Source organism: Carex rostrata, chromosome 7 (assembly GCF_964058835.1).
Source record: "Carex rostrata chromosome 7, lpCarRost1.2, whole genome shotgun sequence".
NCBI classification, from domain to species: domain Eukaryota; kingdom Viridiplantae; phylum Streptophyta; class Magnoliopsida; order Poales; family Cyperaceae; genus Carex; species Carex rostrata.
Window position 1 is genome coordinate 10,334,967 of NC_135924.1, and position 25,889 is coordinate 10,360,855.

Genomic DNA, 25,889 nt, shown 5'->3' on the forward strand with positions numbered 1-25,889 from the left:
TTTCAATTTGAATTGTTTGCAAATTTTAACTCAATCTAATGGTTCTGAGTGAAGAACGCTAATTGATGTCTACAAAGTACCAACCATGGAGTTATAATAGGAAGCAGATTAAAATACAAATGTAGAATTGACTAGTCTTGATTAAATGGTAATTTTAACCCATTTGTTTTAATAAAGTAAGCAAATGGTAGGCAATACGCACCTTCTCTTTTCTAGCCCATTAATAAATAAAGCTGCATGACTTGTTTGTCTCTATATTTGGTATCCACTCTGGATTCCATTTTAGGAGTAGAACTAGGTTTCTTGTTGAACTCAAATCTAAAACGCATAAAATCAGTTTCAAATAATGAATTCAGACGGTTAAAATCCGCATACTTTATGAGTGATACATCTACATGTAAAAATTTTAAACATTCAAATTAATTTAGTATAAAGTTAAGCAGTCAAAATTAGAAGGTTAATAAATTAATTTTAATGCATTCATTTTTTGAATCTTTTTTGACCACTTGACTCTATGCAGAATTAATTTTTTTTTTTTTTACATATAGCCACATCACTCGTAAAATAGACGGATTTCAACAGTTCAAATTTGTCATTTAAAACCAATTTGATAAATTTTAGACTTTAGTTCACCCAAGAGAACTTGGTGAACTTAAGAACACCTTAGTTCTACTCTCCATTGTAGAGGCATTTATGATTTCTAAATGAAATCGGTGGAATATCCGCTACTTTTCAAAAAATAAAAATAAATAATGACTCAGTCATTACCTTGTCTTGTCTAGCATCTTAATCCTGTTATTCTGGATAAAAATTAGAAAGATGCATAGGAATAAGGCAATACAATCTGAACCAATTTTACCAAAAAAAAAAGGGAAAAAAGATACAGGGCATTTGATTTCAATGTCAATATTGTATGGTCATCATAGAGAAAATAAGTACAACCTGTCATGATAGTTCAAAGAAACATTCCTCGTACAGAGGTCACTAAAAGCGCCATCCGATTCTTTAACAATCAAAGTGACTTTAAAATTTTGAACAAATGTGAAGTGGAAAATTGAAACTTGGATTCTGAATCAGATATTTATATATTTTTTGTACGTGAAAATGAATCTTGTTCAATCTGGGATCCAGAGGAGTCTTCTGTTAGCTGGTGGGGCCAGGCCTGGTATATCTGCTATATCCTTGTTATGTGGGTTGACAATCTGAAATTGTACAAACAATTTTAGAAATAGCACAATGAAAAAGGGTTAAGGGAGGATTAGCATGTGTTTAGCCTGGTACCAAGTTGTACCAGCACAATACCATATAGTAATAGTAGCTCGGATTTCTTATGTACAAGTTTTTTGATGTTCGCATTAAGCATTCAAATTCTTGCCAAGAGATATAGATATAGTCACCTTCACAATTATTATGGATATCACACCAATCACGATGAGACAGAGCAAGGCCATTATGCACTTATCAGTTGCAACCTGAGTTCAGAAAATAATAATAATAATAAATTCAACAAGGACAGAATATTATAAACATAATTTTTGAGAAATGCAAAGTGGGAGAAAATAAAATAACCTGTCGACCGATTTCTTTAACTAACTTGGAAGCCTTTTTAATGGAGAAATGGATCGAGTCGAGCTCATTTACAACTCTACTCATTTGTTCAGTCTGAAAATAATAATGTGTTACCAACAATAAATGTTATTGAAAAAATTGATAATTATGTAAAAAGAAGTGGGGTAACTTGCTAACCTGCGCTTTAAGAGCGGCTGCTGTCTCGGCTCCAACATTGATAGTACTTTGCACAGTCTAGTCAAGTACAATTAGGAAGAGAAATGAACAAGTTTAATCAAATGGGAATACAAATGATATCTTGCTAGTCAAATAGTTTTAAGACATTTGGCAAGAATGCTAAGGGGAGAAAAGAGAGTTGATGAGGTACTAAAGATTATTAAATCAAAGACAAAGGTATTATAATATTTTATCTTAGGTAACAAACTAACAATACATATGGCTACTCAAAATGAGTGTTACTGAGAGTACGATATTAGGGACCATTTTTGCAATTAGTAATGTAGCTTGGAGTTAAACATATAAAGAACAAAGGATTTTAACCTGTTTAGACCTTTCAATGGACTGATCTGTCTCATCCATCAGACTATTTCCCTGGTCCACTAGTTGTTGGTTTGTCATAGCTGCAATAGGTAAACAGAAGTGAATTCAAGAAAAATTAATTTGAATAGACTAAAGTTTGAGATAAGTGATTGCCATTTAGAGAATCTATAATCCCACCAAATATCTCCAAAGCAAAAACAAATTAAAAAGAAAGAAAGTAGAAAACACAACCTAATATAAAGAAAAGACTCAGTAGCAACCATACACTTCTCCTGTAACAAATATTCTGAGCCAGTTGCTATACTTTTACAGTTTTACCGGTACTACATGTGACTAGGGCACCAAAATCCACAGCAAACTGAAATAAAACAGAAATATGCAAGCTAGAAGAGAATAACTTACATGATGCTAACACTACGTTCTCATCATAATCATTTTCAGCATTAGCCCCTTCAAACAGGTCAATTCGTTTGTTTTCACTTTGCTGTCTGTCATTTATTAAAATAAGAACAACCATATTATAACCATTTGATGTAATAAAATCAAAAGATAATGTCATTCCTGATTAAACTTTTTTCTGGTAGTTTCTACACAGCTTGTCTCAAGCCAGGAAAAAGGAGGAGGGTTAGTGATACGCTTGGCGAGCCAGTGGTAAAAAAACAACTTCTTTATGGAAATGAAACCCTCACTAATTGGGCAGTAGTAGTACTAGGATGGGTGACCTCCTGGGAAGTCCTTGTGTTGCTGATTCCGGTTGGGTTTCATTTCTAACCTATCCCAACTTGTTTGGGAATAAAGGCTTTGAAGAAGAAGAAGATGAAGATTAAGAGAAGAAATTAAAATTGCTAATTTACTAGGAAGAGAAGACTTACTGCTTCTTCAGAGCAACATATGAGTTTAGTTCCTTGATCTAAAAAAAAAGAAAATCACAAGTTCTTTTCATTAGTTACACATTATATTTGAAACATTGTGGACTGAGATTGATTTGTAGTGGCCAAAAAGAAGCCCAATTGAGCATACCATAGATTGTTTTCTATCATTAAGCATTTTGATGGTATCGCGTGAATTTGTGGCCTCCTCTTCCTTCACCAATCTCTCAAAATCCTTTATTAGCCTACATAGACATCATATGTAATTACTATTGAATTTGTGGGTCTCACAGCATTGCTTAATTGAAAAGCTGTAATTGAATGCCTATCAGATTAAACAACAAGTTAATTAGGTCTCTACATTATGGCACATATCCACACTCCATGGGGTAAAAATGATAGTGTACCAATAGAAGTTGGAATTTCATTTAGACATGGAGTTGAAAAATATCTAAAAGCAAGTACCTCTTACAATCTCGCATTTTGTCAGTGAGCTCTTCAAGCTGCCGACTTCTCCTGTTAGCATCCTTAATCTTCTCCAATTTTTGAAACCCATTTCTGCCAAGTATATATTCATGTTAATTAAATTGTAACAGTACCCCACCCCCCCCAACCCCAAAGGGGAAAAAGAATCCTAAATTGATTGAAAATAGCACACAGATTGAATGAATTCTTCAATACATAGTAGAAATAAGGACATTCCTGACACAAGCGCACTGTTAAATTTGGAAATCCTAAAGTACATTCCTAAATAAATTCGGTCTCTGGATCGTAAATGAACACAAAAGTTATATCACCTATTAATGACAGATTATTGACTTCAGAAGAATTACATTAAAATTCTACTTGATGGAGCATAATTTCAGCTGATTACGCTCGTACATTTGCCACTAATTTGAAATCATTAGAAGCATAAATCTCTACAATTTTCCCCAAAAATAAGCATAGCGATAAAAGAAAACAATAATTATAAGAGGGTTGAATCCTTACGATAATGCGCGAAGAATATCATTGATCTGTCCCTCGATCTCCGCTAACTCCTCATTAATCCCTGACAAATCCATCTTGCCACGGGAAAATCTCTCAACCTCCTACTTTATACAAAATAGAATGCTAATACTACCAAATCATACGAACAAAACTCGGAAATTGGCGCTTGCAACCTCCAAATCAAGGCTGAAGCACCGCAAGTATCAGCTCCCTACCGAATCGAAATTTGCTCCAAAAATGCCAGGTATCACCCCCACATTTTCAAAATCCCATAACACGCTGTTTTTCTTTGAAGGATACAGAGGTAGATCTTGTTGGAGACACGACAGGAAGCAAGAGAGAGAGAGAGAGAGAGAGAGAGTTTGTCTGGGAATTTTTTTTTTTTTTTTTTCAGAATAGGTTGGATTTTTTCTTTTCTTTTTAAATTTTTTATTAATTCAGTCGGAATTTTGAGAAATCGGTGATTTCCGGAGTTCCGGTTTCTCTCCTATTCGTGCAAACGGAGGAGTCCAGTCATCGTACATTAATTTACAACGCGGGGGAAAAGCTCGAAATCCCGACTCGTGTATGCAAATTAACGGGCTAGATTAGTTAGTTGTCCGATTGTGTCAGGAATAATCGCCAGATCCATGAAAATGGAGCCGTCCATTTGGTTGGAACCGGATATGATTAATCAAATGGACCGGTCTTATTCGTTAAACTTTGTCTTTTGTAAATGTCTCTAGTTGGTTCATTGACTTTAATATTTCATGATTAATAAATAATTATTATAATTGATAGCTACTGTTAAGTGTCAATATCTAAAACAAAAACAAAAAGATAATTATAATTGAGATTGCTTTTGGTGATAATTTAAGTGATTGAGCTCAACTGCCCAGTCAGAAATATTTCCTCAATTTAAAATAAAAATAAAACTTTGGAGGAAAAAATTTCTCCTTACATTTTTTTGCCATTTTTTTTTTCCAACCGCTCTCAAAAATCAGAATTAAATGAATACCATCCGAAAAATCGAAATTCAGATTCCGCCACGTTCGCACCGTGGATCTGCGCACGAGTTGACCCGCCCGCAGATCCGCGGTTGGAACAGGTCGGTGTGCAGATCTACAGTGCGAACGGGTCACTCGAGCGGATCATGACGCGAGTGGGTCAAAGCGAGCGTGTCAGTGTACAGATCCACGGGTCAGTGCGCAGATCCACGGTGCAAACGGGTCACGTGAGCGGGTCAGGGCGCGAGCGGGTCAGTTCGCAGATTCATTCCGCGAACGGGTTGGCGATCCGTCCGTAGATCCACGGTACGAACGTGGCGGAATCTGAAATCTGATTATTCGGATGGTAGGAAAAAAAAAATGGCATTTTTTTGCCACTGAAAGAAGAAAAAACAAAGAAAGAAAGAAAGTAAGAAAGAGATGCAATGGGTAAAGCCCAAAGAATCCAATATGCCCCAAAAGGTTATTTTGAGTTATACAGTGATCTGCCACACAAACTACTACATATACAGAGTAACATAATTCATTTCCTATAACTGATAACAGATGAGTAGATGACAAATCTCATCTCTTAAGATCAATCAAAGAATATGAAGAGGCAGCCTCACAAAAAGAGATGAACCTCGTCAGACTACCACCCCTCCATTGCTCCTTCCTTCCCAAACCCTCACTGTACAGCCGCAACCGTCTGTGCCGCACCGTGGTGGTCGCCTCAAATGGAGAGAACAATACCACTACCAATCCAGAAGAGACATCACCTCCTGACACAAGCACCAGCACAACAAAGCAACAAAAGAGAAAGCTCAAAGTGAAAGTGCGCCGTAGGCGGAGAGATGAAAAAGAAGATAGGCTCCTAGAAATGGCCTCCTCCAGTCCCGGACGAATGGAGAAGGAGATGAAGAAGAAACGATGGGAGGAGATGACATTTGCAGAGAAAGCTATTGAGTTGTATGTGGGGGAAAAAGGGATGCTCTTTTGGTTGAACAAATTCGCGTATGCTTCAATTTACATTATCATTGGAGCCTGGATTTTGTTTCGTTTTGTGGGCCCATCACTGGGACTGTACCAGCTCGATTCGGCGCCTCTAGCACCTTCAGATTTGTTCGGGAAGTGAAATTGTTGATGATTAATCTGTTAGTAAACTTTTTCTTTAATTATTATGCTCTGGGTTGTAGAACAGGTCAGAAGAGAAATAAATTTGAAACTTAAGTACAAATTAGCATGCTTTCTTGCATTAATTTTTAATAAATCGTGGGAATTATGTAAAAGAAACTGTTGATGATATCTTGTTCCCCTACCGTAAGAGGCCTAAATAGAATTGATTTTGTCCCTATACATCGTCAGAATAAAGCAAATTAGGAATCAGGCATCTGTTGTTGGCCTACCTGGTTTTGTAACTTATTCTAGTGTATTCTCAATTTTGTGTAATATATATGTTAATTTTTTGTAATGAATATTAAGGTTATTTATATAAAAATTAAATTGGAGCTAATAAGTTGACTCCCAGAATGAGGTGAAGTTAAATGCTAGATATCCATCTGAGGTTGTAGTTCGGACTACATAGTTCATATTGTTAGTTGTTTTGTTGGTGACTCGTGCATGTTGCAAAGTAGACATGATATTGTTAGCATGGTGCAGTGAATTGCTGCAAGGATCATTATATGGACACAGGTATATGGTATTTCATTATTTTTCCGTGGTAGTTTTTGTGAAGGCAATCTTTTTGAATGATCTTCCCAATCACCCTGTAGAGGTGGAGGGCCGGAGGCATTTGTCTGATTGTGGGGGCAACATGACCCCACTGAGAAATAAAAACCTACTCAACTGCTTCTGAATGGAAATTGCTAGTTGTTTATTGAACAGCTTCTGAGATGCTTCTTTCTTCAGAAGAGAATTACTTGATAGTAACTTGCTATCTAGGAAATTGATCCAGGGCAAATTCTGACATTAGAAGCCTATCAAAATGACAAGTTACATTAACTCAACGTGTAAATTTTACCTTTTTCCTAGTGGTTGAAATCGGTTCTAATGTTCTTTCAAGTGGTAAAGTGTTATTAGTTGGTCCTACTATGTAAATCGTTTCTTTGTAAAAAGCGAGTCTACCTCACTACCTCATAATTTCTCTCATTTATTCGTTGTAGACTTCTTAATGCAAAGTTAAAATAAATAATATATAACGACTTTTCTTGCTTTTTTTAATCTAGAGTGAATAATTAGCATAGAACTCCGTAGAAATAAAGTTTATATCTGGTTTTTTTTTTAAAGCCTATATATGCTTCTTATGTTTTAAATCTTCAAAAACATAAAGACATTGGCATCCAAAATATATACATATATACACACATCCCATAGAGATCTTAATATTAGGCAAGGACGCAAGGTCATGAACTCTTGGAAGGACATGTGCCAAATAAATAAGATGTGTTCAAAATTCCTGGTGAATGAAACTTCTTCTTTTTCCATTTAAGCACTTAACAACGTGTTATGCAGTGCGGGACTATGGGGCCGTTGAAGCTTAGATGGGGTTTTTTTTATGATGGAGCGCACGAATCTTGAAAAGTTCTCCTTCGCATGATCCTTGTGCAGCATAACAGGTGATCCAAACGCTGAACAACAGCTCCATCAAGCATATAGATTTGTTATTCTTTTGGAGCTCATTACATAGACGAAATGTAGCCATGTAGGTCACGTATTCAGTCATTTATCTCATGTTAAGGGAAAATAAATTTTGGGTCGTTCCGGTTGGCAGGATTATTTTTGGGCCTTGTCATAGTAAATGGGCCACTCCTGTCAAACGGCCTCTGTACAATATTTTTCCAGGAATTAAATTACCAGGCCTGTTCATCATTGGGAAAAAAAAAATACAAAAAGAGGTATCAATCGGCCAGCAAATAACAGTTGGGAACGTGGAGAACAAAAAAAGTCACGTGGAGGTTCAGATAATAATCGAGGAACCTGGTAGAATCTAAATATGCATTTGCTATATCTATCAATGAAGTCAATTGTAAACAAAAAAGAATCGACAAATTACTATTTTCACAAACAATTAATGAATCAATTGTCTTAAATAATAGGGAGGGAAGCAAAAACATATGCAATTACAACTACAAAAAAATTTCAAGCTCTCCTAGATGGCTAGATCGATCTCATGCGAAATAATCCACTTGACTATATACCTTCAATACATTATCCAAAAGATGAATCTTCTAAAAAGGAAGTTCACATGGGTATTCCAACTATCTAACAAGCAAACTCATATATTGTTTATAAAAAAAATATCATTGTATTTCCGTAAGGTTCCTTATAGCAGTAATGTTAGAGGCCAACCCAGACAACAAACCGGTAAAAAGTGCACTGCTAGTTGTGGTAGGTTCTCCCTGTACAGCATTAAGTCTGTCATCTTTATATGTATCATCAAAGCCGGGCCCACCGACCAGTGCCCCAATGGCTACATTCGGGTTTGGATCAGGTGACTCGAGCCAGGTTTTGTCAGTGCAGCTAGGGTTTTGGTCGGCCGGGATAGAAGCACCCCTGTGGTGAATTTTTTGTGGATACACGGAACCGTACCCGATGAGGTAGCTCATCTTCACTGGGTTGCTGCCTAATATATAGTCAGCCTAGTAGAAATTAAAATGAATATAGTTATGATAACTTAATCCTTTTTTTTTTAAGGTTGACTTAACCATTTCTTAATTTCAATGTATAATCAGCCTAGTAGAAAGTAAAATGAGTATAGTTATGATTAAAGAGGCATATAGCTCCTGCGAAAAGCTAGAGTTTATTTATTGTTTAGTTGAACAAATTAATTATTTGTTTAGGCTTATCTGAGGATAATGCTGTTAACCTCAGGTGCACAACAGCAGTGCCATCAGATTCAATCTCATACGTACCATTGGTTTGCTGATCAGATCCCATGCAGGGTTTTGGTTCTTACTATCACTACATACCAGTTTGGTCGGGTATTTGATATGTTAACAGCATGCATGTATATATACAGGGTATATAGGTAATTCATAGTTAGTGGAGCCAAGTAGCCAACCTGCGATGCGGCGAATTTACGTAGGTCATTAGCTGTTATTCTCGTGGCATTGCATGAAATTTGGGTTTTTTGTGTTGCGTCCATATAGTGGCTATAGAGTGTGGCTAGAAATGAAGCACCCAGTGAATATTGTAGTGAATTCCATTCTTGAATCCAAAGCAACCCCCCTGAATATGAAAGTATCATTGATTTAACTCAAGCTAGAATATTTATGTACATCAAAATACCCAACGTATTACGTATTACTGGACATTGTGTTGCTGTATTCGTCATTTTTTTTAGTACTTCATTGTACCATTGCAATTTTTTTTTTGAATTAAAGATAAACAAAGGATTCACAAAGTAGATTGGAATGATTTAATATTAATCAAGGGATGGATGTCAGATTAATTTTAGTCTTGCTCAACTTAAACTCAGTCTTTCTTTCCTTCATTTCAAAATGTAGACTAAAGTTGGTAATGATAACATATACCACCAAAAAGATAGAAATTTTTAAAAGAGTCATATTACATTCTATGTTTTTTTTATTATTTGTAGTTATTTTTCTCTTTCATTTCTTTTGGCTGAAAGTACCTTCTGTTCTAGCAGTAGTAGATATTGCGGTACCAGGAACAAGAACACACATGATGCTTTCAGCTGTCATTCTGTAATTTCCCAGCACCTTGTTTATGTCATTTGGTAATGAGTCTGAAGAAAGTAGGTGCACCCTTGATAAAAGCACCTGTTATGGAAGCTTTACAAGTCTATTCAAGTCCAGAAGATAAAGCGAATAAAATGTGCAGTCCTTATACCTACTGTGGTTGCCTATTCAATTACGTTCCATTAAACATGAATTAAAAAGTCAATTTGTCTGACTTAATTATTGAATTGGGTTTTGGTCCTTCAATTCTGATAAAGTATTATTTGGTTATCAGAAAGAAAAGACTGAAAGATTCTAATGCAAAGTCACTTTTGCACTTATAAATAACATCCTATATAGAAGTAATTTCATTTCGTCTTGTTTTTCTTGATGAATTTCTGTAGAATTTCTTGTAAAAACAGACAATTCTGGTACTGCTCTGGAATTTTACTTCCTGGTACTGAAAAAGGAAATGGCCAGTGATTTCTTTTATTTTTCTGTACTTTTTTGGTTCAGTTTATAACTCTGGGTATTCTGTACTGGTACTCAACACAATTACTCAAACAAATAATCCCTGATTGTACCTGGGTCCCAGCACGTTTATCATCCCAACTGAAGTATGTGGGGTCACCATAACCTTTAAACTTCTGCCCATTGTCAACTGTATATTGGAGATACGTCAGGTCTCCAGTGGCATGGTACAGCCAAGCAGCAGCCCACAACAACTCATCGTGATAGTCACTGGAATTGTAGTACTTTGCAAGGTCAGGAAAGGTAACACTATAAATGCCGGTGTACTTGTCAGCAAAGTCGAACAGCTGTTTTGCGTGTTTAAGGAGGGAGGATGAATAGGTGGGGTCAGTGGATTTGAAGACGAGTGAGGCAGCCGCAAGAGCAGCTGCAGTTTCACCTGCCACATCAGATCCCGGACTTGTCTTGTTGATAAAGAGAAGGGGCCGTGCCTCGCTCATGGTCTCGGGTCTGTCCCAGCAAAGGTGGTCAACATTTGGATCACCTACCTGGAAAAATGAAAGGAAGAAAAGTAAAACTCAGTATGTTGCCTGGTACAGGTACAAATGTACGATTAGAGTGCCTTTGCTGTATGATGTGAGTTAAAATCAGTGATCTCCTGTCCAACTGGGAGCACAAAGATCCTCCGACAGTATTATTAGTACTTACTGAATTGGCATGGTATGGTAGGGCACCATTTTGCTTTCTGCAGTGGTACTAAAACTTAGAATCTCTTATGCTATTAAACCCCATTTATTCTTCAGTTGTGCAAATTGCAATCAAGTTTCTATCAAACATAGGTTTTCTTAAACCTTAAATTATTATTCAAGTTGTGCAGTATTTGATAACTTGTCAGTTGTGACACTCCAGTTGGCTCTATTTGTCATAATTGTTCTTCATAATAGCTCAAATTACCCTCCTAATTGTGCATCATTTATGCAACCAAGCCTCATATACCTACTACTGTGCAGTTGTGACCTGATTTTGCTCAAACTAAAGTTGAATTGTGCAATGTTCTTCAATGAGCACCATCACATTTAGTTCAAATTACCTCCAAGTTCTGCAGTTGAATTACAAACAACTAGTTGAAACCTTACCTGGATGCAGAGCACATTATCTGCTGAATGGGCATTAGAGAGATAATCGGTAATCCATCGGAGGCTACCCAGTGCAAAATTGAACCTCCCAAGTCCAATCAGCTGCTCCCTGTACTCGAGAATAGTCCATGACAACACCGTGGCGGTAAAGGCCATTGGGAACCCGAATTTCATGTGGTCCCCAGCATCGTACAACCCCTTTGACAAGTCGAGCTTTGCCTCTTTGCCATCATTGAGTGCCGAGTCACCTCTCCATGGTATCGGGTTGTTCACCAACTTTCCCGCTAAATATTTCAGAAAAAAAAAAAAAAAATCTGTTTAGATTCTGTCAATTAGAAATACTTAATTTTCTGCATTTCATCAAAGGATATTAAATTCTAATATCATGTCCCAAGTGTCAGTTTTCAAGTTTAAATAAATTAATGATGATCGTAAAGGGTTAAATAACTACCATGTGATTCTTGCTACTCTCTCAAGACATATACTAATTAATCAGCAGCATAGTCTTCTCTATCCATACATAAGTAGAATATTAATTAAAAAAGCATAATATATTTTCTGAACTCGATGAGAATTAATCAAAACATGATAACTTGCAAAGATACGAGTAGCACAAATATTGTACTATAAACAACAACAAAGATATGATATATTATATTTACAGAAAAGCTGATAAGGATCAGAGGAGATTGTGAGATACTATCATGGTGTACATCATGTGCATGCAACATATAACAATATATATTGCATGAGAAGAAGATGATTGATAACAATATATACTGGAGAATTTGCTTTAATCATGAGAAGAAGTGAGCTGCATCTGCATGAATACCTTTCTGGATTTGGAGGAACACGAGAGAGGTGGTAAGTGCAGCACCATAGGTGCCATTCTCAAGCGTGGGCCCCATGGGAGGCGTCCCCGCTGTTGGTGAGACAGACGGTATAGCTGGTATCGGAGATGGATGCACCTTGTTTTTTATAAAAAAGATGGCTCCAGCCACGATCAACACCAACACCACCGGCAGCACCACAAACCGGCAGTAAGAGAACCTCTTATTACTCGCCTCTACCATTTTGTTCTTTGAATCTTAATTAGGAGTATCAGTATCTCTCTCTTATATATCTATATCTAATTTTTGGTGTTATACACAGAGTTTGGCCTCTAATGAAAACAATGGAAGTCTAAACTGCACGCAGGAATTGATTTGTTGGTCTCTAATGATCAGCAAATGGTACGGTTTAATACTGCTAGCACATGTCGTAGTTATGCTATGCCAGTTAAGAGTTGTGTTCACGTAAGCGGGCTTAATTTACTGGCACAACAAATAAAAAAATTAAAAAAAAAAGTTTTTGGAAACTACGAAAATGCTCTGGGTTTCGTGATAAATCATATTAAATCAACTAGGACCGAGGAAGGTTTTTAGTGTTGAATCCTCTGTCCAGTCGCTCTGAGCAATATTGTAAAGGGACTTGAGGTTTTCCTGTTAGAGTGTTGAGGAGGTAGTCTGTAGTTATGAATGAACTGGAGAAGAGTATACCACGTGTTTCTTTCTTTCTTTCTTTTTTGTATTCTGTTTAGTACGGTTGCAAACCTAGTATTATTTTGTAGTGTTTTTCTCTTAACGGGATTTCTTTATTGTATCACGACGTAGTGCCAAAGTTGGAAGCAAATACTTGCGCACCACATAATGATTGGTTAGTTGCTTTGCTCTAATTAATTAATTATATCTTTTATATATTGTTATTACTTATTAGAACGGCTTTAGTTGCAAATCTTTTTTTTTTGTTGTTTAATGAGGGGGATTATTATTTTTTTACGGATCAAAGTATGGCATGGTCTTTACTCTTTAATTTGTCTTTTTGAGACCCCTTTGTTCTTCCTTGGCAAATTAATTAAGACCCCTTCATTTGTTCTACCAAGTAGCCGTTTGAAATTAACATTCAAACAAATTAAATCCAACTAAGAAGATAACGTGGAAACGACTCGATCAGAACTTCTAATTAAATTAACAAACAAAAAACATATTTTCTAACCATAATATTTATTTGACTAGCCGATCACGTCATATGGTACTGGATTAAATTAAATAAATCACACAAGCTTTTTTTTTTTCCGTTAATTTTCACCAGAGGATCTCTTAACTGATTTGGAATCATTCCGTAATTTTTAAAAATACCATTTTCCTAAAAATGATAAACCAAAAGACCATGATTCTGTGAAATTTCAAAAAATAGCATGGCCGCATCCTCTAGGTGCGGCCACCTTTTTTCGGGCCATATCGGGCCACCATTTTTTTTTCCTTCAGGTTGAACTGCTGCACGAGAAGGCAAAAAAAAAAAAAAGTGGCCACATTTTCTAGATACGGCCATGCTATTTTCGAAATTTTACATAATATATCGTGGTCTTTTGGTTTATCATTTTTGAGAAAATAGTATTTTTAAAAATTTCGGGAATCATTAGACACTTTTCCTTTGATGGGGACACAATTGAGTTGCTGGTAGTACTCATATCAGCTAGATAGATGATGCATGATGGACAATCTAATGTCGAGTTAATTAAATTATTTAGTTTCTAATCAGAACTTAATTTCTCATCTTCTTTATATATTTTTTGTTAACCATATTATTGAAGTCTAGTGGATTGGGCGGACTCAAGATTTTCGTCAAGAGTGGGGGGAGGGAGATATCAAACCAAATTTAAATCTATTAACTAATTAGATACTCGATAAAAAAACATTGTTTTAACTTATACTTTTTAATACTCCGACTTGTAATTTCTTATTCTCAAACCTATAATTCTAAATATCAATCATAACTCAAAAAAATTATTTTAATTTTAACTCTAAATTTAATTCGAATGACAATTCAAACATCCAAAAGGGGGGAAAAAAATTTTAGAGGAGACAAAGTTGATCGGAACATCCCAATCTCCATTAAAACTCAAAATTGAGGAGACAGTTGTTCCCTCTGAAACACTCTAGGTCTGCCCTTGAGTGGACATACATTATATGATTAGACATTTATAAACATTTTCTTGCTCGAAGAGAAGTGTTTTTTTCTTCTCACATTTGTGTTCTTATTACTTCTTATTTACGTACTTAATTGTATTTGAGAATTTTTTTTTCTGTTGTTTCGACACAAATTGCAAAAAAAGAAATTGTCAAGACCATTCGATCTAAAATGAATTTGATGCTGTTAAATTTTAAATTATGTCAACAAATTAATTTGATCGATGCAGGTAATCTTTCGTAAATTTAAAATTTGACTGATATATTTCTTATAAATATATAGAGTTCAAAAAAATGTATCCTCATTTTTATCTAAAAAACAATTCAATTTGATACATTAATGCCAATCATTCGATCCCAACTTGAAATAACAGCGAATAGATAGTCGTGTTTCGAGCCGAAATTTTTTAAATACCATAATAAAAAAAAAATCAAAACACTTCTATTTTGAGAGAATTTCATAATACTCAGGCCGCAGATCCAATATGTAGTCTCAGACTGGAGTCCGCAGATTCAATCTGTTGTCCCATTTTTTTTAAAAAAATTTGTCCTTTGAGATATCTAAATCAGAAACATACGACATTCTGCAAATCCAATCTGCGCTCCATTTTTTTTTTAATTTGTGTCCTTTGAGATATTAAATCAAAACATATGACATTTTTTTTTTCTTGAAATTCGTGTCCCTGTGATATCTCAGTTTTCTTACTTGGAATTCAACTTCTCCAAGAAATGATTTTTGTTTCTTCTCTATCATGCTCCAATGAAATGTTTGTTTTATATTAAGAGGAGGATTCAAATGTCTCCATCATGCCTCTATTTTTTAAAACTTTAATAACTCAAAATCTAAAACTTAAAACTCAAAATAGAATCGTTAGATATGACCTATGTTATTTTCTCTATGTACTCATAAAAAAATATCATATTTTAATTCTGTTTTTATGTAAATCAATAAGTTCAAAAATCAACGTCTAGAAATCATCCACATTATTGTGTTTTTTACAAGCTCTTGATGACAATTAAAATAAAATTGAAATGTCATAATTTTTTACACGTGCATAAATAAAACGATGCAGATCATATCCAACAGTTTTATTTTGACTTTTAAGTTTTAAATTTTAAATTATTAAAATTTTAAAAAATAGAGGCATGATGAAAGCACAAAAAATAGAGACATTTGAACCCTCCTCTTATATTAGATGGAGACAAGAGTATTAAGTTTGGCTACTTTTTTTTTGTCACTATTTTCAAAATCATTTATTGAAATTTGTGTCTTCTAAAATATTTCAGAGAGATCAAAAGCATATGACATTTTTCTTTTCTTGGAATTCTTGTCCCCAGTTTTATCCTCTGAGATATCTCACTTTTTTCTTGGAATTCGATCACGATCTCATTTTTGTTATTAAATGTTCTTTAAAAAAATGTGTTCGGTGTTTCGAGCATATGCATTGCATGCATGTTTTATGGACCCAACTTATAAATAGCTTAACAAATATAGTAATCAAACTATATTGGTTCCTTCCCAAGCATGCATAATATGGGATCAATTTTTTAGCCTTCGCAACTAACTAGGTCGATGGATGGCAATTTCAATATGAAAAATATATAAACTAATGGAATTATTATACCCATCTCTTAGTTGTCGCTAACTAACCACTTCTTAAATATCTTTGAAAAAAACCGGTCGGTCCAAGACCGGACCGGACCAACCGTGGAACTGACCTATATCGATCTACTGTGGTCAAAACCCGAACCGATCTGGACCGAGGATAAAGAGGGTCTTAGCATGATTTTTGGTGTGTTTTTTCTACTAGATCCGGACTAACCCTGGTGGTTCTAAACCCGTGGATTTGACCGAACCATAACCAGACTAAACCCAGACTGGACCGTACCTAAACTGTGCTAAACCATGCAAAACCGTGCTAACATGTGGTAAAAATCATGCAAAACCGTGTTAATCCATGGTCAAATCGTGCTAACCCATGGTCAAAACCGTGCTTAATCATGCTAAATCGGAGCAAAACCGTGGTCAAAACCACTGGTTATTTTGGAGATTGATAAATCCAAATTTTAAAGTTCAAAATAAATAAAACGGTTAGACTCGTGGACCGGACCATGGACAGTACCAACCTGTGTGGGCCTGGACCATGGTCCTTAGCACGGATTTGGGTCATCCTCTCCAAATTTAAACCGTCTAATCCGAACTGTATGGACCTATGGACCGGAGAGACTTGTGGACCGGATTACAAGTAAGAAGAAAATATAAAGTCTAATCCGGTGTCACCATTTAAACTTTTACTTTTATTACTAAAAGTAGGAAGAAAATAATTGCAGGCAAAAGTTGTCAAAACAACAAAACCATTCGCTAAAAAAAAACAACAACAAAAAAAATATTAATTAAAAAAATTATTTAGAATAACAAGCTTACTCTTTAGCACGATTTTGTCAAAAAAAAGAAAGAAAGATGATTAAAGCTTTAGCACGAGTAATCAAATTAATTAATTAATTAATGTGGGGACTGGGGAATATTCAAATCACATAATGTGCAACATTAGTTATTAGTACAGCTTTTATAGAGTTAAGATCGTGCTTAAGGTTTGCCAACATAATTTATCTGTCCATACTTCCAAAACCAATTATCGTTTCGTTTCTGCAACAAATGGAGAGATATTGGATACATGATACATCCAACGAACAACGTGCACTGTTATTCTTTCCCATTTCAATTTAATTTTCTTGTTCAAACTCGAGAAAAAAAGTTGGAATGTGGTTATTTGAGATTGTTAGTCGTTTATGATAATAATAATAATTATAATGATGATGATGATGATGATGATGATGATGATTGTGCCAGAAAATTTATAAATTTATAATGCTTCAAACAAGGCTTTATTTGGGCCATACTTAGGGTGTGCTCCAGAAACGAAGGGGAAACCCTCATTAAAGGGAAGGAAGGGGAGAGGACGAGGGGGGAGGCTACCCTCGGAACAGTAGTTTCTACACCCCGATTTGGGGGTGACAAAATTCGGAGAAAATCAAGACTACGCGGTACCGCTCTCCCCTCCGAACAGTAGTTCTTCACCTCCGCTCCCTCTCCGATTTTTCTCTTCTGGAGCAAGGGAAATTTTCGGGTAGAAACGGTCTGGGGTGAGCGTCTCCCTTCCACAGTGATTTTCCCCTCCCTTTCTTCCGTCTCCCTTCGTCTGGAGCACTACCTTAATGGTTATGTTTGATTGTGGAATAAGTGGAGTAAATTTTTTATTTCACTTTTAAGGAGCTAGATGAAAAATAAATTTGAAAGAGTAAGATAGAGTAATATTTGTGTTAATCCGGATTAAGTTACTCCACCTTTTTAGATGTAGTAACTTACTCTGCATGTGGATTCCGCAGTTAGAGTAACACCATGTTATAATTTTCTCTCTCTTCATGAGCTTACTCCATCAAATTCTAACTAAACATGATTATTTTAATCTATCTTAGCTCAAAGTTAGAAATTTAATCCGGATTAACTTTACTCCACAACCAAACATGACTAATGGGTGTGGGATCTTAACTTCGACCAAAAACATGAATTTTTTAGTTGATCTAATTAATTTTTCAAACCGAGTTAAACATTACTAGATAGTTGTCTTATAACCATGTGATAATAATTGTATTTGAGCAACAATTTATGTATAAACTAATTAATTAAAAGTAATTGATATCTGAGAGACATTGATAATTTCATTGTAATTTCAAATTCTATATAAATTCATTAAGTAGGGGCAAAGAATATCTAAAAGACATTCATAATTTCATTTCAATTTCAAATATTGAAAAAATTATCAGTTCATATTCGTTCATTCATCTCATAAATTAATTTCTGAGATATATGATTTAATTATTTTCAATTTCTGATCATTAAAAACAATCAAAATTAATTATATGAGTGTAATGTTTTTAAAATTAACTTTACATTAATTTAAGTTATATGGACAACAAATAGATAAGCTACCCTACTTCAATTATCCGAAGCCGAACTCCTATGTAGAGGATTTTTTTTTATATAAATAGAATTAAATTTAAATATTTCAACGAAATAAGTATATTAAATTTGTTTTTTTTTATGAAAAACAACTCCACTGATCTACATAATCGGCGGAGGTAGTTTAATATGCTAGCAACAAGTGTAGAGTAAAAAAATTCTGCCTCAAGGAGCTGTTTTTCATAAAAATTAAATCCAACGTGTTGAAATATTTAAAGTTGATGTTATTTTGAAAAAAAAAAAAAATCTAGAGATACTTTGGTAGAAAGCGGAGAGACTTAATTTCTTGGGGACTTGGGGTACATGGTTAAAATGTTATGATTAGTGATAATTAGTTAACTTTACTTAATTTGAAACACAATATGTTGATCTATATGATGTATAGTGCGTTTAAAAAAGTTAGATTTAGTGCATGATTTATTTTTAATTGAACAGTCCCAATTCTTTAACGGTTTACATTTGACAAAGTACTGATGCATTGTATAAATTTTAACGAATATAAAATTCATAACTACTCTATTTAAATGTCATTTGACAATTTATAAGTTATCAAATAATTATGGTTATTAATTTTCGTTCAAAAAAATAAACAATGTTTACTTCTTAATTTTCAAATATTCTTACTTTCAATTGTCACACCCATGAATCTAAACACACGTATGAGTTTTAATACGGATCGAATGGTTCAGATTAGAGATCGAAAAAAGTAATGACATGATCATATATGTCACGACACATGCAAGAGCGAAATCAGACTTTCAAACCATGAGGGTCAAATATATAGAGGGATCAATCATATAAAATATTTTTCTATAGAAAATGAGAGTCAATTTCATAATTCCAAATCATTTTACTATATTATATAGGAAATTACACATAAATACTAAAAAAAATTAAAAAAAATGGAAGTAAATTGACCCTCATTGACCATTCTTCCCTCCACCGATCTGGACACGTGTGTCGATCACATATCGTGACTCGTGTGTTTGGTGCCGTGACTATTCATATGACATGATTATCTTTTGAAAATTTAACTCAACGCAATACATTACGTGAAATATTTAATCACGGCACGATATGTGGTCATACGAGTCATGTATAATTAAGTCTGTTAGATCTTAATCAAATGGTGAATTTTAAATAAATTAGCTAAAATAAAAAAAAATTAAACGTGATCAAACATAACAAACGTAATCACTTACATTTGAACACATCACTAATCACAATACATCTTGATCACTGTGTGACATATTTCTTCTAAATTTAATATCAGCACGGCACAAAACATATAGATCTAACTTCATCATAACACAAGACAATACATAACTCAAATCAAAGAAACAACAGAACTAATCACAGATTTAGATCCCTTATACAGACGAATTCGTATCCTCTGCATTAACTCAAAAAAGAATCTTTTGAGTTAATGTATATGTACCATCTGATTCTCTTTAAAATTTGTACGGACTAAATTTACACTAATATTAAAAGGATCCCGTATTAAAATCAAACAGCTGAATTAGCTCTGTTTAAAATCAGAGGCCGAAATGGATTAACTCAAAAGATTTCCTTGTGAGTTGACCAGACATCGGACACTTGCTCCTTTGCTTCCGTTGTTAGGTAAGCAAACATCCAAGATTCATGCGATGAAATGATTAGAAGCGCGAACCTTGACGCGCTTGAAACAGTCCGATCTTCTATTGAAGCCGTGCTAAGATATAATACTGTGTACAGTTTACAGTTTACAGTTTACAGTTTACACCATCGATTGGATTAGACCCTATCCCACAGATTCCATCAGCTGTGGGGCCCAATCCTCAGTATCTCCATCGCGCGGACTTATATAGGCTGAATCATACAACCAAAAAGGACAATGGAAGACAACGAAAATGGAGAGCAGCGAAATGAAACATATAGGGAGATGGAAATTGCTTTTCTTTTGTCGTTCGCTGAATTCGAAAGCACCGGAAATCCGAGAACAAGGTTTGGTTCTATCTATTCTGGCACTTAATTTAATTATTCTGCTGTGAATAATGGGAGTGATAGTGATTTTGATAATTAATATTGCCGTGATTTGATCTGCAAAGTCACAAAGAGAGAGTTTAATTTGATTATGAGAGGGGCGATTTCAGATTGAGAGGTTATGCTTCGCAATCCACTGGAATTTCTTACACATCTACTGTGATTCTGAGGATATATAGCATTTAGGGAAATGGTTAGTTTAGTTATGATTTATATGTTTAATATCACTAGTTTTTTACAATTCTAGAAATGAAAAATTAGATATTCATATAATTTACTTTGTTTGAAATTATGCTAGTAGTTCAAATGCATTTTATTGTACAGGATTATATATATTTTTGTTTTATTAGGTCCTGATACGGCCTAACTCTGGAGAGATTAAGTTGCAATATGTCACGACACGTCCTAACTCGAGAGAGGTTAGTCCGTGCGAGTTCGGTTAGTCTTAAAAGTGGGTCTTAGTAAAACAGAGTGCGGATCTCGAAGGTACGTAACTCTATCCTCTATGTACCTCGTATTGCTGGATCATGGACCCCGAGCTCAGTGAACTCGGGGGTATTTATAGGCCTATAGGTCGGTTGTAATCTAATACGGACGTCCCGAATGGGCTTGTCACGCAGGCCGGTAAGTCGGTTGTGATCTCGTACGGACGTCCCGAATGGGCTTGTCACGCAGGCTGGTAAGTCGGTTGTGATCTCGTACAGACATCCCGAATGGGCTTGCTGAGTGGACTTGATACTAAGCTCATAATGGTTTTATAGGGCTTTTAGTACATAGCACTATCAGATCCGATATTTACTAATTAGTATGGTATGATGCTGCATGAAGCATATCATTAAATGGGTTGGTCTTTCAAATGCTAAAATTGAAAATGGTAAAAAAAAAAAAAAAAACAAAGACGTCCAGTTTTTTATTTATTCTACCATACCGACCAGGGGCCCTTGTTATGCTTTGAGGGCATGACTTATAATTCAGATTCAAAATTGCAACTTGCTTCGTTCTAATATAATAAATATTAGCAGTATCTACATGCACTGGCAGCTTTGTGTACTAACAAAACATATATAATGAATAAAATCCTGAGCTACACTAAATTAAGGGGAAGTGGAGAAAGAGAAGCCTAATCAACCCAAGGGACCCTTCTTTTTTATTTCTAATTCCAACTGTCAATACGAGAAGGTTGATTGAGATAAAAAATAGTAGGTGGAATTTAGTACCCCTTCTAGAACTTCAAACTTATTTCCTTCTTAAAGTCTGAAAAATGCATTCTTATTTACTCTTTTATCCTTTCCAAGCACAAATATTGCAAAAATGTAATTTTCGGATCATATTTTAACTTGTTTACTCTTTTGTTTTCGAAATTATATTATGCATTTAGCATTCCTTGATGAGAAGGAGAGGGAGGGAATGTGAGAGAGAGAACTTTCATTCATTTATTTAGAATGAGGTTAAAAAGCTAATTTAAGGGTTTGGAGGGGAAAATCTGTGGTTTTTAAGTTTTAGAAGGGCAAATATGAGATTCTGTGTTTTTAACGACAAATATGAAGTATGCAATTTTAGAGGGGGGAATAAGTAATTTTGAAATAAAAAAAATTCCTGCAAAAAGAATAAAATAATTGAAGCTGAAGGACCCAATCTGTAGCCAGTAGCCACATCTTGCAAGATGGAAATGAGTTCCTAAATGGGGTGCAAACATGAGCAAACATTTACACATCTCCAAAGATGTGTATGCAGGTTGCATCCTTCAGCCATTATTTTCTTCTCTTTTTAAATTGGAATTTTGCTGTAAAGGGTGTATATGCTGGATGTGTTGTTGAGTTTCAATGGGATCAGTATCTTTCAATAGTTTAGTTAGCATATGAAAGCTCTGAGAATATTTTGGTATATAAATTTTTTCTCCCCAAAAAGCTGACCAGCACAACAACTGTTGATGATGGACCAAAAAATAAAAAGGAAATCAAGTATCTCTTGCGCCAGATAGAGAAGCCATGCAACTATGTTTTAGCATGAGATGAAGGTTAAGAGTCCTCAAATAATTGTTAGTGGCAGGCACTATGTTCATGCAGCATTTCTCGTTGATAAAAATTTTATTCCTTTCGATGAAAAATAAATGTTTATCAACCCAGAAATCTATATTTGTGAGGAGAGCTTTGATTGATATGCTGGAATTGGTGCATATTGATGCCTATGTAACGGTGATTAATGAAGCAAGTTCTTACTTGGAACTGGAGGCCAAGACAGAGATGGAGAACAGGATGCTATGGTTAAAGGAGATATATTTGTATAAATAAAAAAAAAAGGAGGGTGAAGGTTGAGTGCATGTGAACATGGGTCAAGAACTTCAAGCAATACAAACAACTAATACTGTAGCTAGTACCCCGAATGGGAGATAAATGCAAAGAGATTCAAGCAATAAATCTGAATTATACCAGAACTTAAAAATTCTAGATCTTAACTACTTTGATACAATAGTATTAAATTCAAGATCAAGTTGCAATCATACAAAAATAAATAAACAAAATTCATCCCGCCTATTGATCCAAAAGTTGAAACAACAAATATATATTTACGTAAATAGTTAAGAGGAACAAACAAATGTATTTAATTAAAGGTTTTTACAGCAGTAGAAGAAGAAACCAACCCAGACAACAACCCAGTGAAAAGTGCACTGCTAGTCGTGGTGGGCTCTCCTTGCAATGCATTGTCTCTCTTATCGATATATGTATCGTTGAAGAAGGGTCCACCGACCAGTGCTCCAATGGCTACATTTGGGTTGCGATTAGGTGAGTTGAGCCAGGTGTCGTCAGAGCAGTCAGGATTTTCATCGGCTGGGATAGATGCCCCTCTGTGGTGCACTTTTTGTGGGTACGAGGACCCATACCCAACTAGGTAGCTCATCTTTATTGGATTGTTACCTAATATGTAGTCAGCCTAGTGGAAAATAAACAGAGTTATGATAATGTAATAATTTTCAGTATATTGACGAGTACCATCTAGCAAGTACCCTAAATGGCTAAACCTGTGAAGGATTTACATGGAGTCTCTGTTTATCTGTTGTTTACTTGAACAACTAAATATAATTTTGTTTTAAGGCTTGCCTTAAGGCTTAATTAAGCACTTGTTTTGCCACAGGATCACAAGTAAAAAAATAAACTTGTACAGTACCAGCTTGATGCTGTACGTGTCAGGTTCCACAGTGCGATAATTGCTATTTTGTTATATGCTGATCAGTCCTGTGCAGGGCTCTTTTGCACAATATCTATTTTATATTGTATAATGATCAGACCTGGTCCTAGATATACTAATGGCATGTACCAGAAACACAGAAACAGGTTGCTGGGTAACCTCTGATATTTTGTGGGTTCTTACCTGAGATTTTGCGAAATTACGTAAATCGGCTGCCGTAAATGTCTTCTGATCGCATGAAATATCAGTTTTTTGTGTTGTGGCCATGTAATTGCTGTAGATTGTTGCTAGAAATGAACCAGCCACCGGGTGCTGAAGTGAATTCCATTCTTGAATCCAAACCAAACCCCCTGAATAAAAATGGCATTCTATTTTAGCTAAGATATATAGGATAGTGTTTATTATAAATTATAAATATGGTATTTGCAGAAATGAGGTTTGCATCATTTTTCGTTTTCTGGTTTTATGTGGTTTTTTTTTTGTGTGTAAGCTGTGGTGGAACTTGAGAACTTTCGATTCAGAGGCTTAAACCTATAGATTGTTGGCTCTATAGACTTACATTTCTCCTTTTGTATTTTTTTTGGAAGTACCTGGTGTTCTATCAGTAGTAGAATAGGGGGACCCCGGCACAAGAACGCACATGACACGTTCAGCGGCAGTTCGATAACTATCAAGAACTGTGTTTATATCATTTGGTAATGAGCCTGAAGAAAAGTAGCGTACCCTTGATAAAAGAACCTGCGAAGAAGAATTGTATTTGTTCTCAAGTCCAGAAAACATCACAAATTGTACTTCAGTCACAATATATATATATATATATAGAGAGAGAGATTGATTTGGGTGAGCCATGGAGCACCAAGCGTTTGTACTTCATGCCATATTTTCATTTTGAAACTCCAAACAACCGATCCGAACCGTTAGATGTGATCTCTATATTGAAATGTGCTTGGAGACTAAATTTTATATTTTTTGGAATTGTTTTATACGTTTGGATGACACGGGAATAGCTCTAACCCAGGAATAGCAGCTATTCCTAGCGAGCTATTCTTTGTTTTTCACGTTTGGATGAAAAAAAAACTATTCTCAACACAAGAAATAGCTCGGGTTAGCTGCTATTCCGCTATTCCTTAAAAATGTTGGGTTAGTAGCTATTCTGAAATGTAGGATTAGCAGCTATTCTGAGCTATTCTTTGTTTCATCCAAACGTCATTTTGAAAATGACTGTTTTACTGTGAACAGTAAAAATTTATGGATCGCCGGATCAGTGATTTTCAAAGTGGCTTCATAAATAGTAAAAAAATTTCAAAAAATGTAAAATTTGGTCTCCAAGCACATTTCAATATGGAGATCGTGTTGAGTGGTTCGGATCGGTTGTTTGAATTTTCAAAATAACTAAAATGAGCTATGGAGCACCAACATGATATAGGCCATGGCTCATTTTAGCCATCTCCATATATATATATGCCAAAGACCCCCACCCCCCAAAGGGATTTTCATCCTTCTGTATTCATAAATTGTCTATCTAAATGGGAAAAATATGAAATGAATTGAGATAAATCGGATTATTTTGTACAGACAAGTAGTTGTAGGTAACAAGTGATGTGATACCAGTCATTTTTAATGTAAAATTTGTATAGACAATGCATTATGGTTCTGGCCTGGCGTTGTCTTGGACAGTGGTGTATTCAACAAAAGAAAAGGAAACCGACCAATCATTTTGTACTTCTGTGGTTGATTTGTACCTTTGGGTGCTCTTGTACCAATACTGGTGTACAAATATAACACCAGTACCAGTACAGAATGACAAAAACCGTAATCTCTGTAACATACCTGTGTGCCAGCGCGCTTGTCATCCCAGCTGAAGTAGGTGGCGTCCCCATAACCCTTAAATTTCTGTCCATTATCTATGGCATAATTCAGATATTTTAGGTCTCCAGTCGCATGGTACAGCCAAGCAGCAGCCCACAATAACTCATCGTGGTAATCACTGGAGTTATAGTATTTCGCAAGGTCAGGAAAAGTAACACTATAAATGCCAGTATAATTGTCAGCAAACTCAAACAGTTGTTGTGCATGCTTAAGGAGGGAGTCGGAGTAGGTGGGGTCAGATGATTTGAAGACGAGTGAGGCAGCTGCAAGCGCGGCCGCTGTTTCACCGGCCACATCAGATCCTGGACTTGTCTTGTTGATGAAAAGGAGAGGCCGTGGCTCTGCCATTGTCTCAGGTCTGTCCCAGCAACTGTGGTCTATCTTTGGATCACCTACCTGGAAAATCCAAAAAAAAAAAAAAAAAGTTTTTTGAAGTTGTACCGAAATGAAGCAATCAAACTGAATTAGCCTTCAGTTGTGCAATTAATGCAGCTTCTACAAAACCCAATTTTGCTTAAATTCATTCAGTTATGCTTTTTACTTCAAAGAAGGCTTTTCTAATTC

The 25,889-nt window shown here is 35.3% G+C and overlaps 2 protein-coding genes, 2 long non-coding RNA genes and 1 pseudogene across 4 annotated transcripts; 2 read left to right on the forward strand and 3 right to left on the reverse strand.

Moving 5' to 3' along the window:
- Positions 1-878: 878 nt before the first annotated feature.
- On the reverse strand, positions 879-4,390 carry NPSN11 (Putative plant snare 11). Its single transcript, XM_078305350.1, has 10 exons — positions 3,969-4,390; positions 3,444-3,536; positions 3,130-3,223; positions 2,982-3,019; positions 2,512-2,597; positions 2,110-2,189; positions 1,747-1,803; positions 1,570-1,662; positions 1,398-1,472; positions 879-1,202 (listed from the first exon to the last, which is right to left on the reverse strand). The coding sequence occupies exons 1-10, from the start codon at positions 4,040-4,042 to the stop codon at positions 1,116-1,118; spliced, it is 777 nt and encodes a 258-aa protein (XP_078161476.1). The 5' UTR covers positions 4,043-4,390; the 3' UTR covers positions 879-1,115.
- Positions 4,391-6,064: 1,674 nt separating this feature from the next.
- LOC144557045 (uncharacterized) lies at positions 6,065-7,145 on the forward strand. Its single transcript, XR_013512537.1, has 2 exons — positions 6,065-6,625; positions 6,706-7,145. It is a non-coding gene; the product is annotated as an uncharacterized LOC144557045 (long non-coding RNA).
- Positions 7,146-8,232: 1,087 nt separating this feature from the next.
- Positions 8,233-9,636, reverse strand: LOC144557126 (endoglucanase 2 pseudogene; annotated as a pseudogene).
- On the reverse strand, positions 9,584-12,292 carry LOC144557127 (endoglucanase 24-like). Its single transcript, XM_078305657.1, has 3 exons — positions 12,052-12,292; positions 11,220-11,533; positions 9,584-10,631 (listed from the first exon to the last, which is right to left on the reverse strand). The coding sequence occupies exons 1-3, from the start codon at positions 12,290-12,292 to the stop codon at positions 10,125-10,127; spliced, it is 1,062 nt and encodes a 353-aa protein (XP_078161783.1). The 3' UTR covers positions 9,584-10,124.
- A 12,456-nt stretch (positions 12,293-24,748) lies between these two features.
- Positions 24,749-25,889, forward strand: LOC144557638 (uncharacterized). Its single transcript, XR_013512726.1, has 2 exons — positions 24,749-25,681; positions 25,818-25,889. It is a non-coding gene; the product is annotated as an uncharacterized LOC144557638 (long non-coding RNA).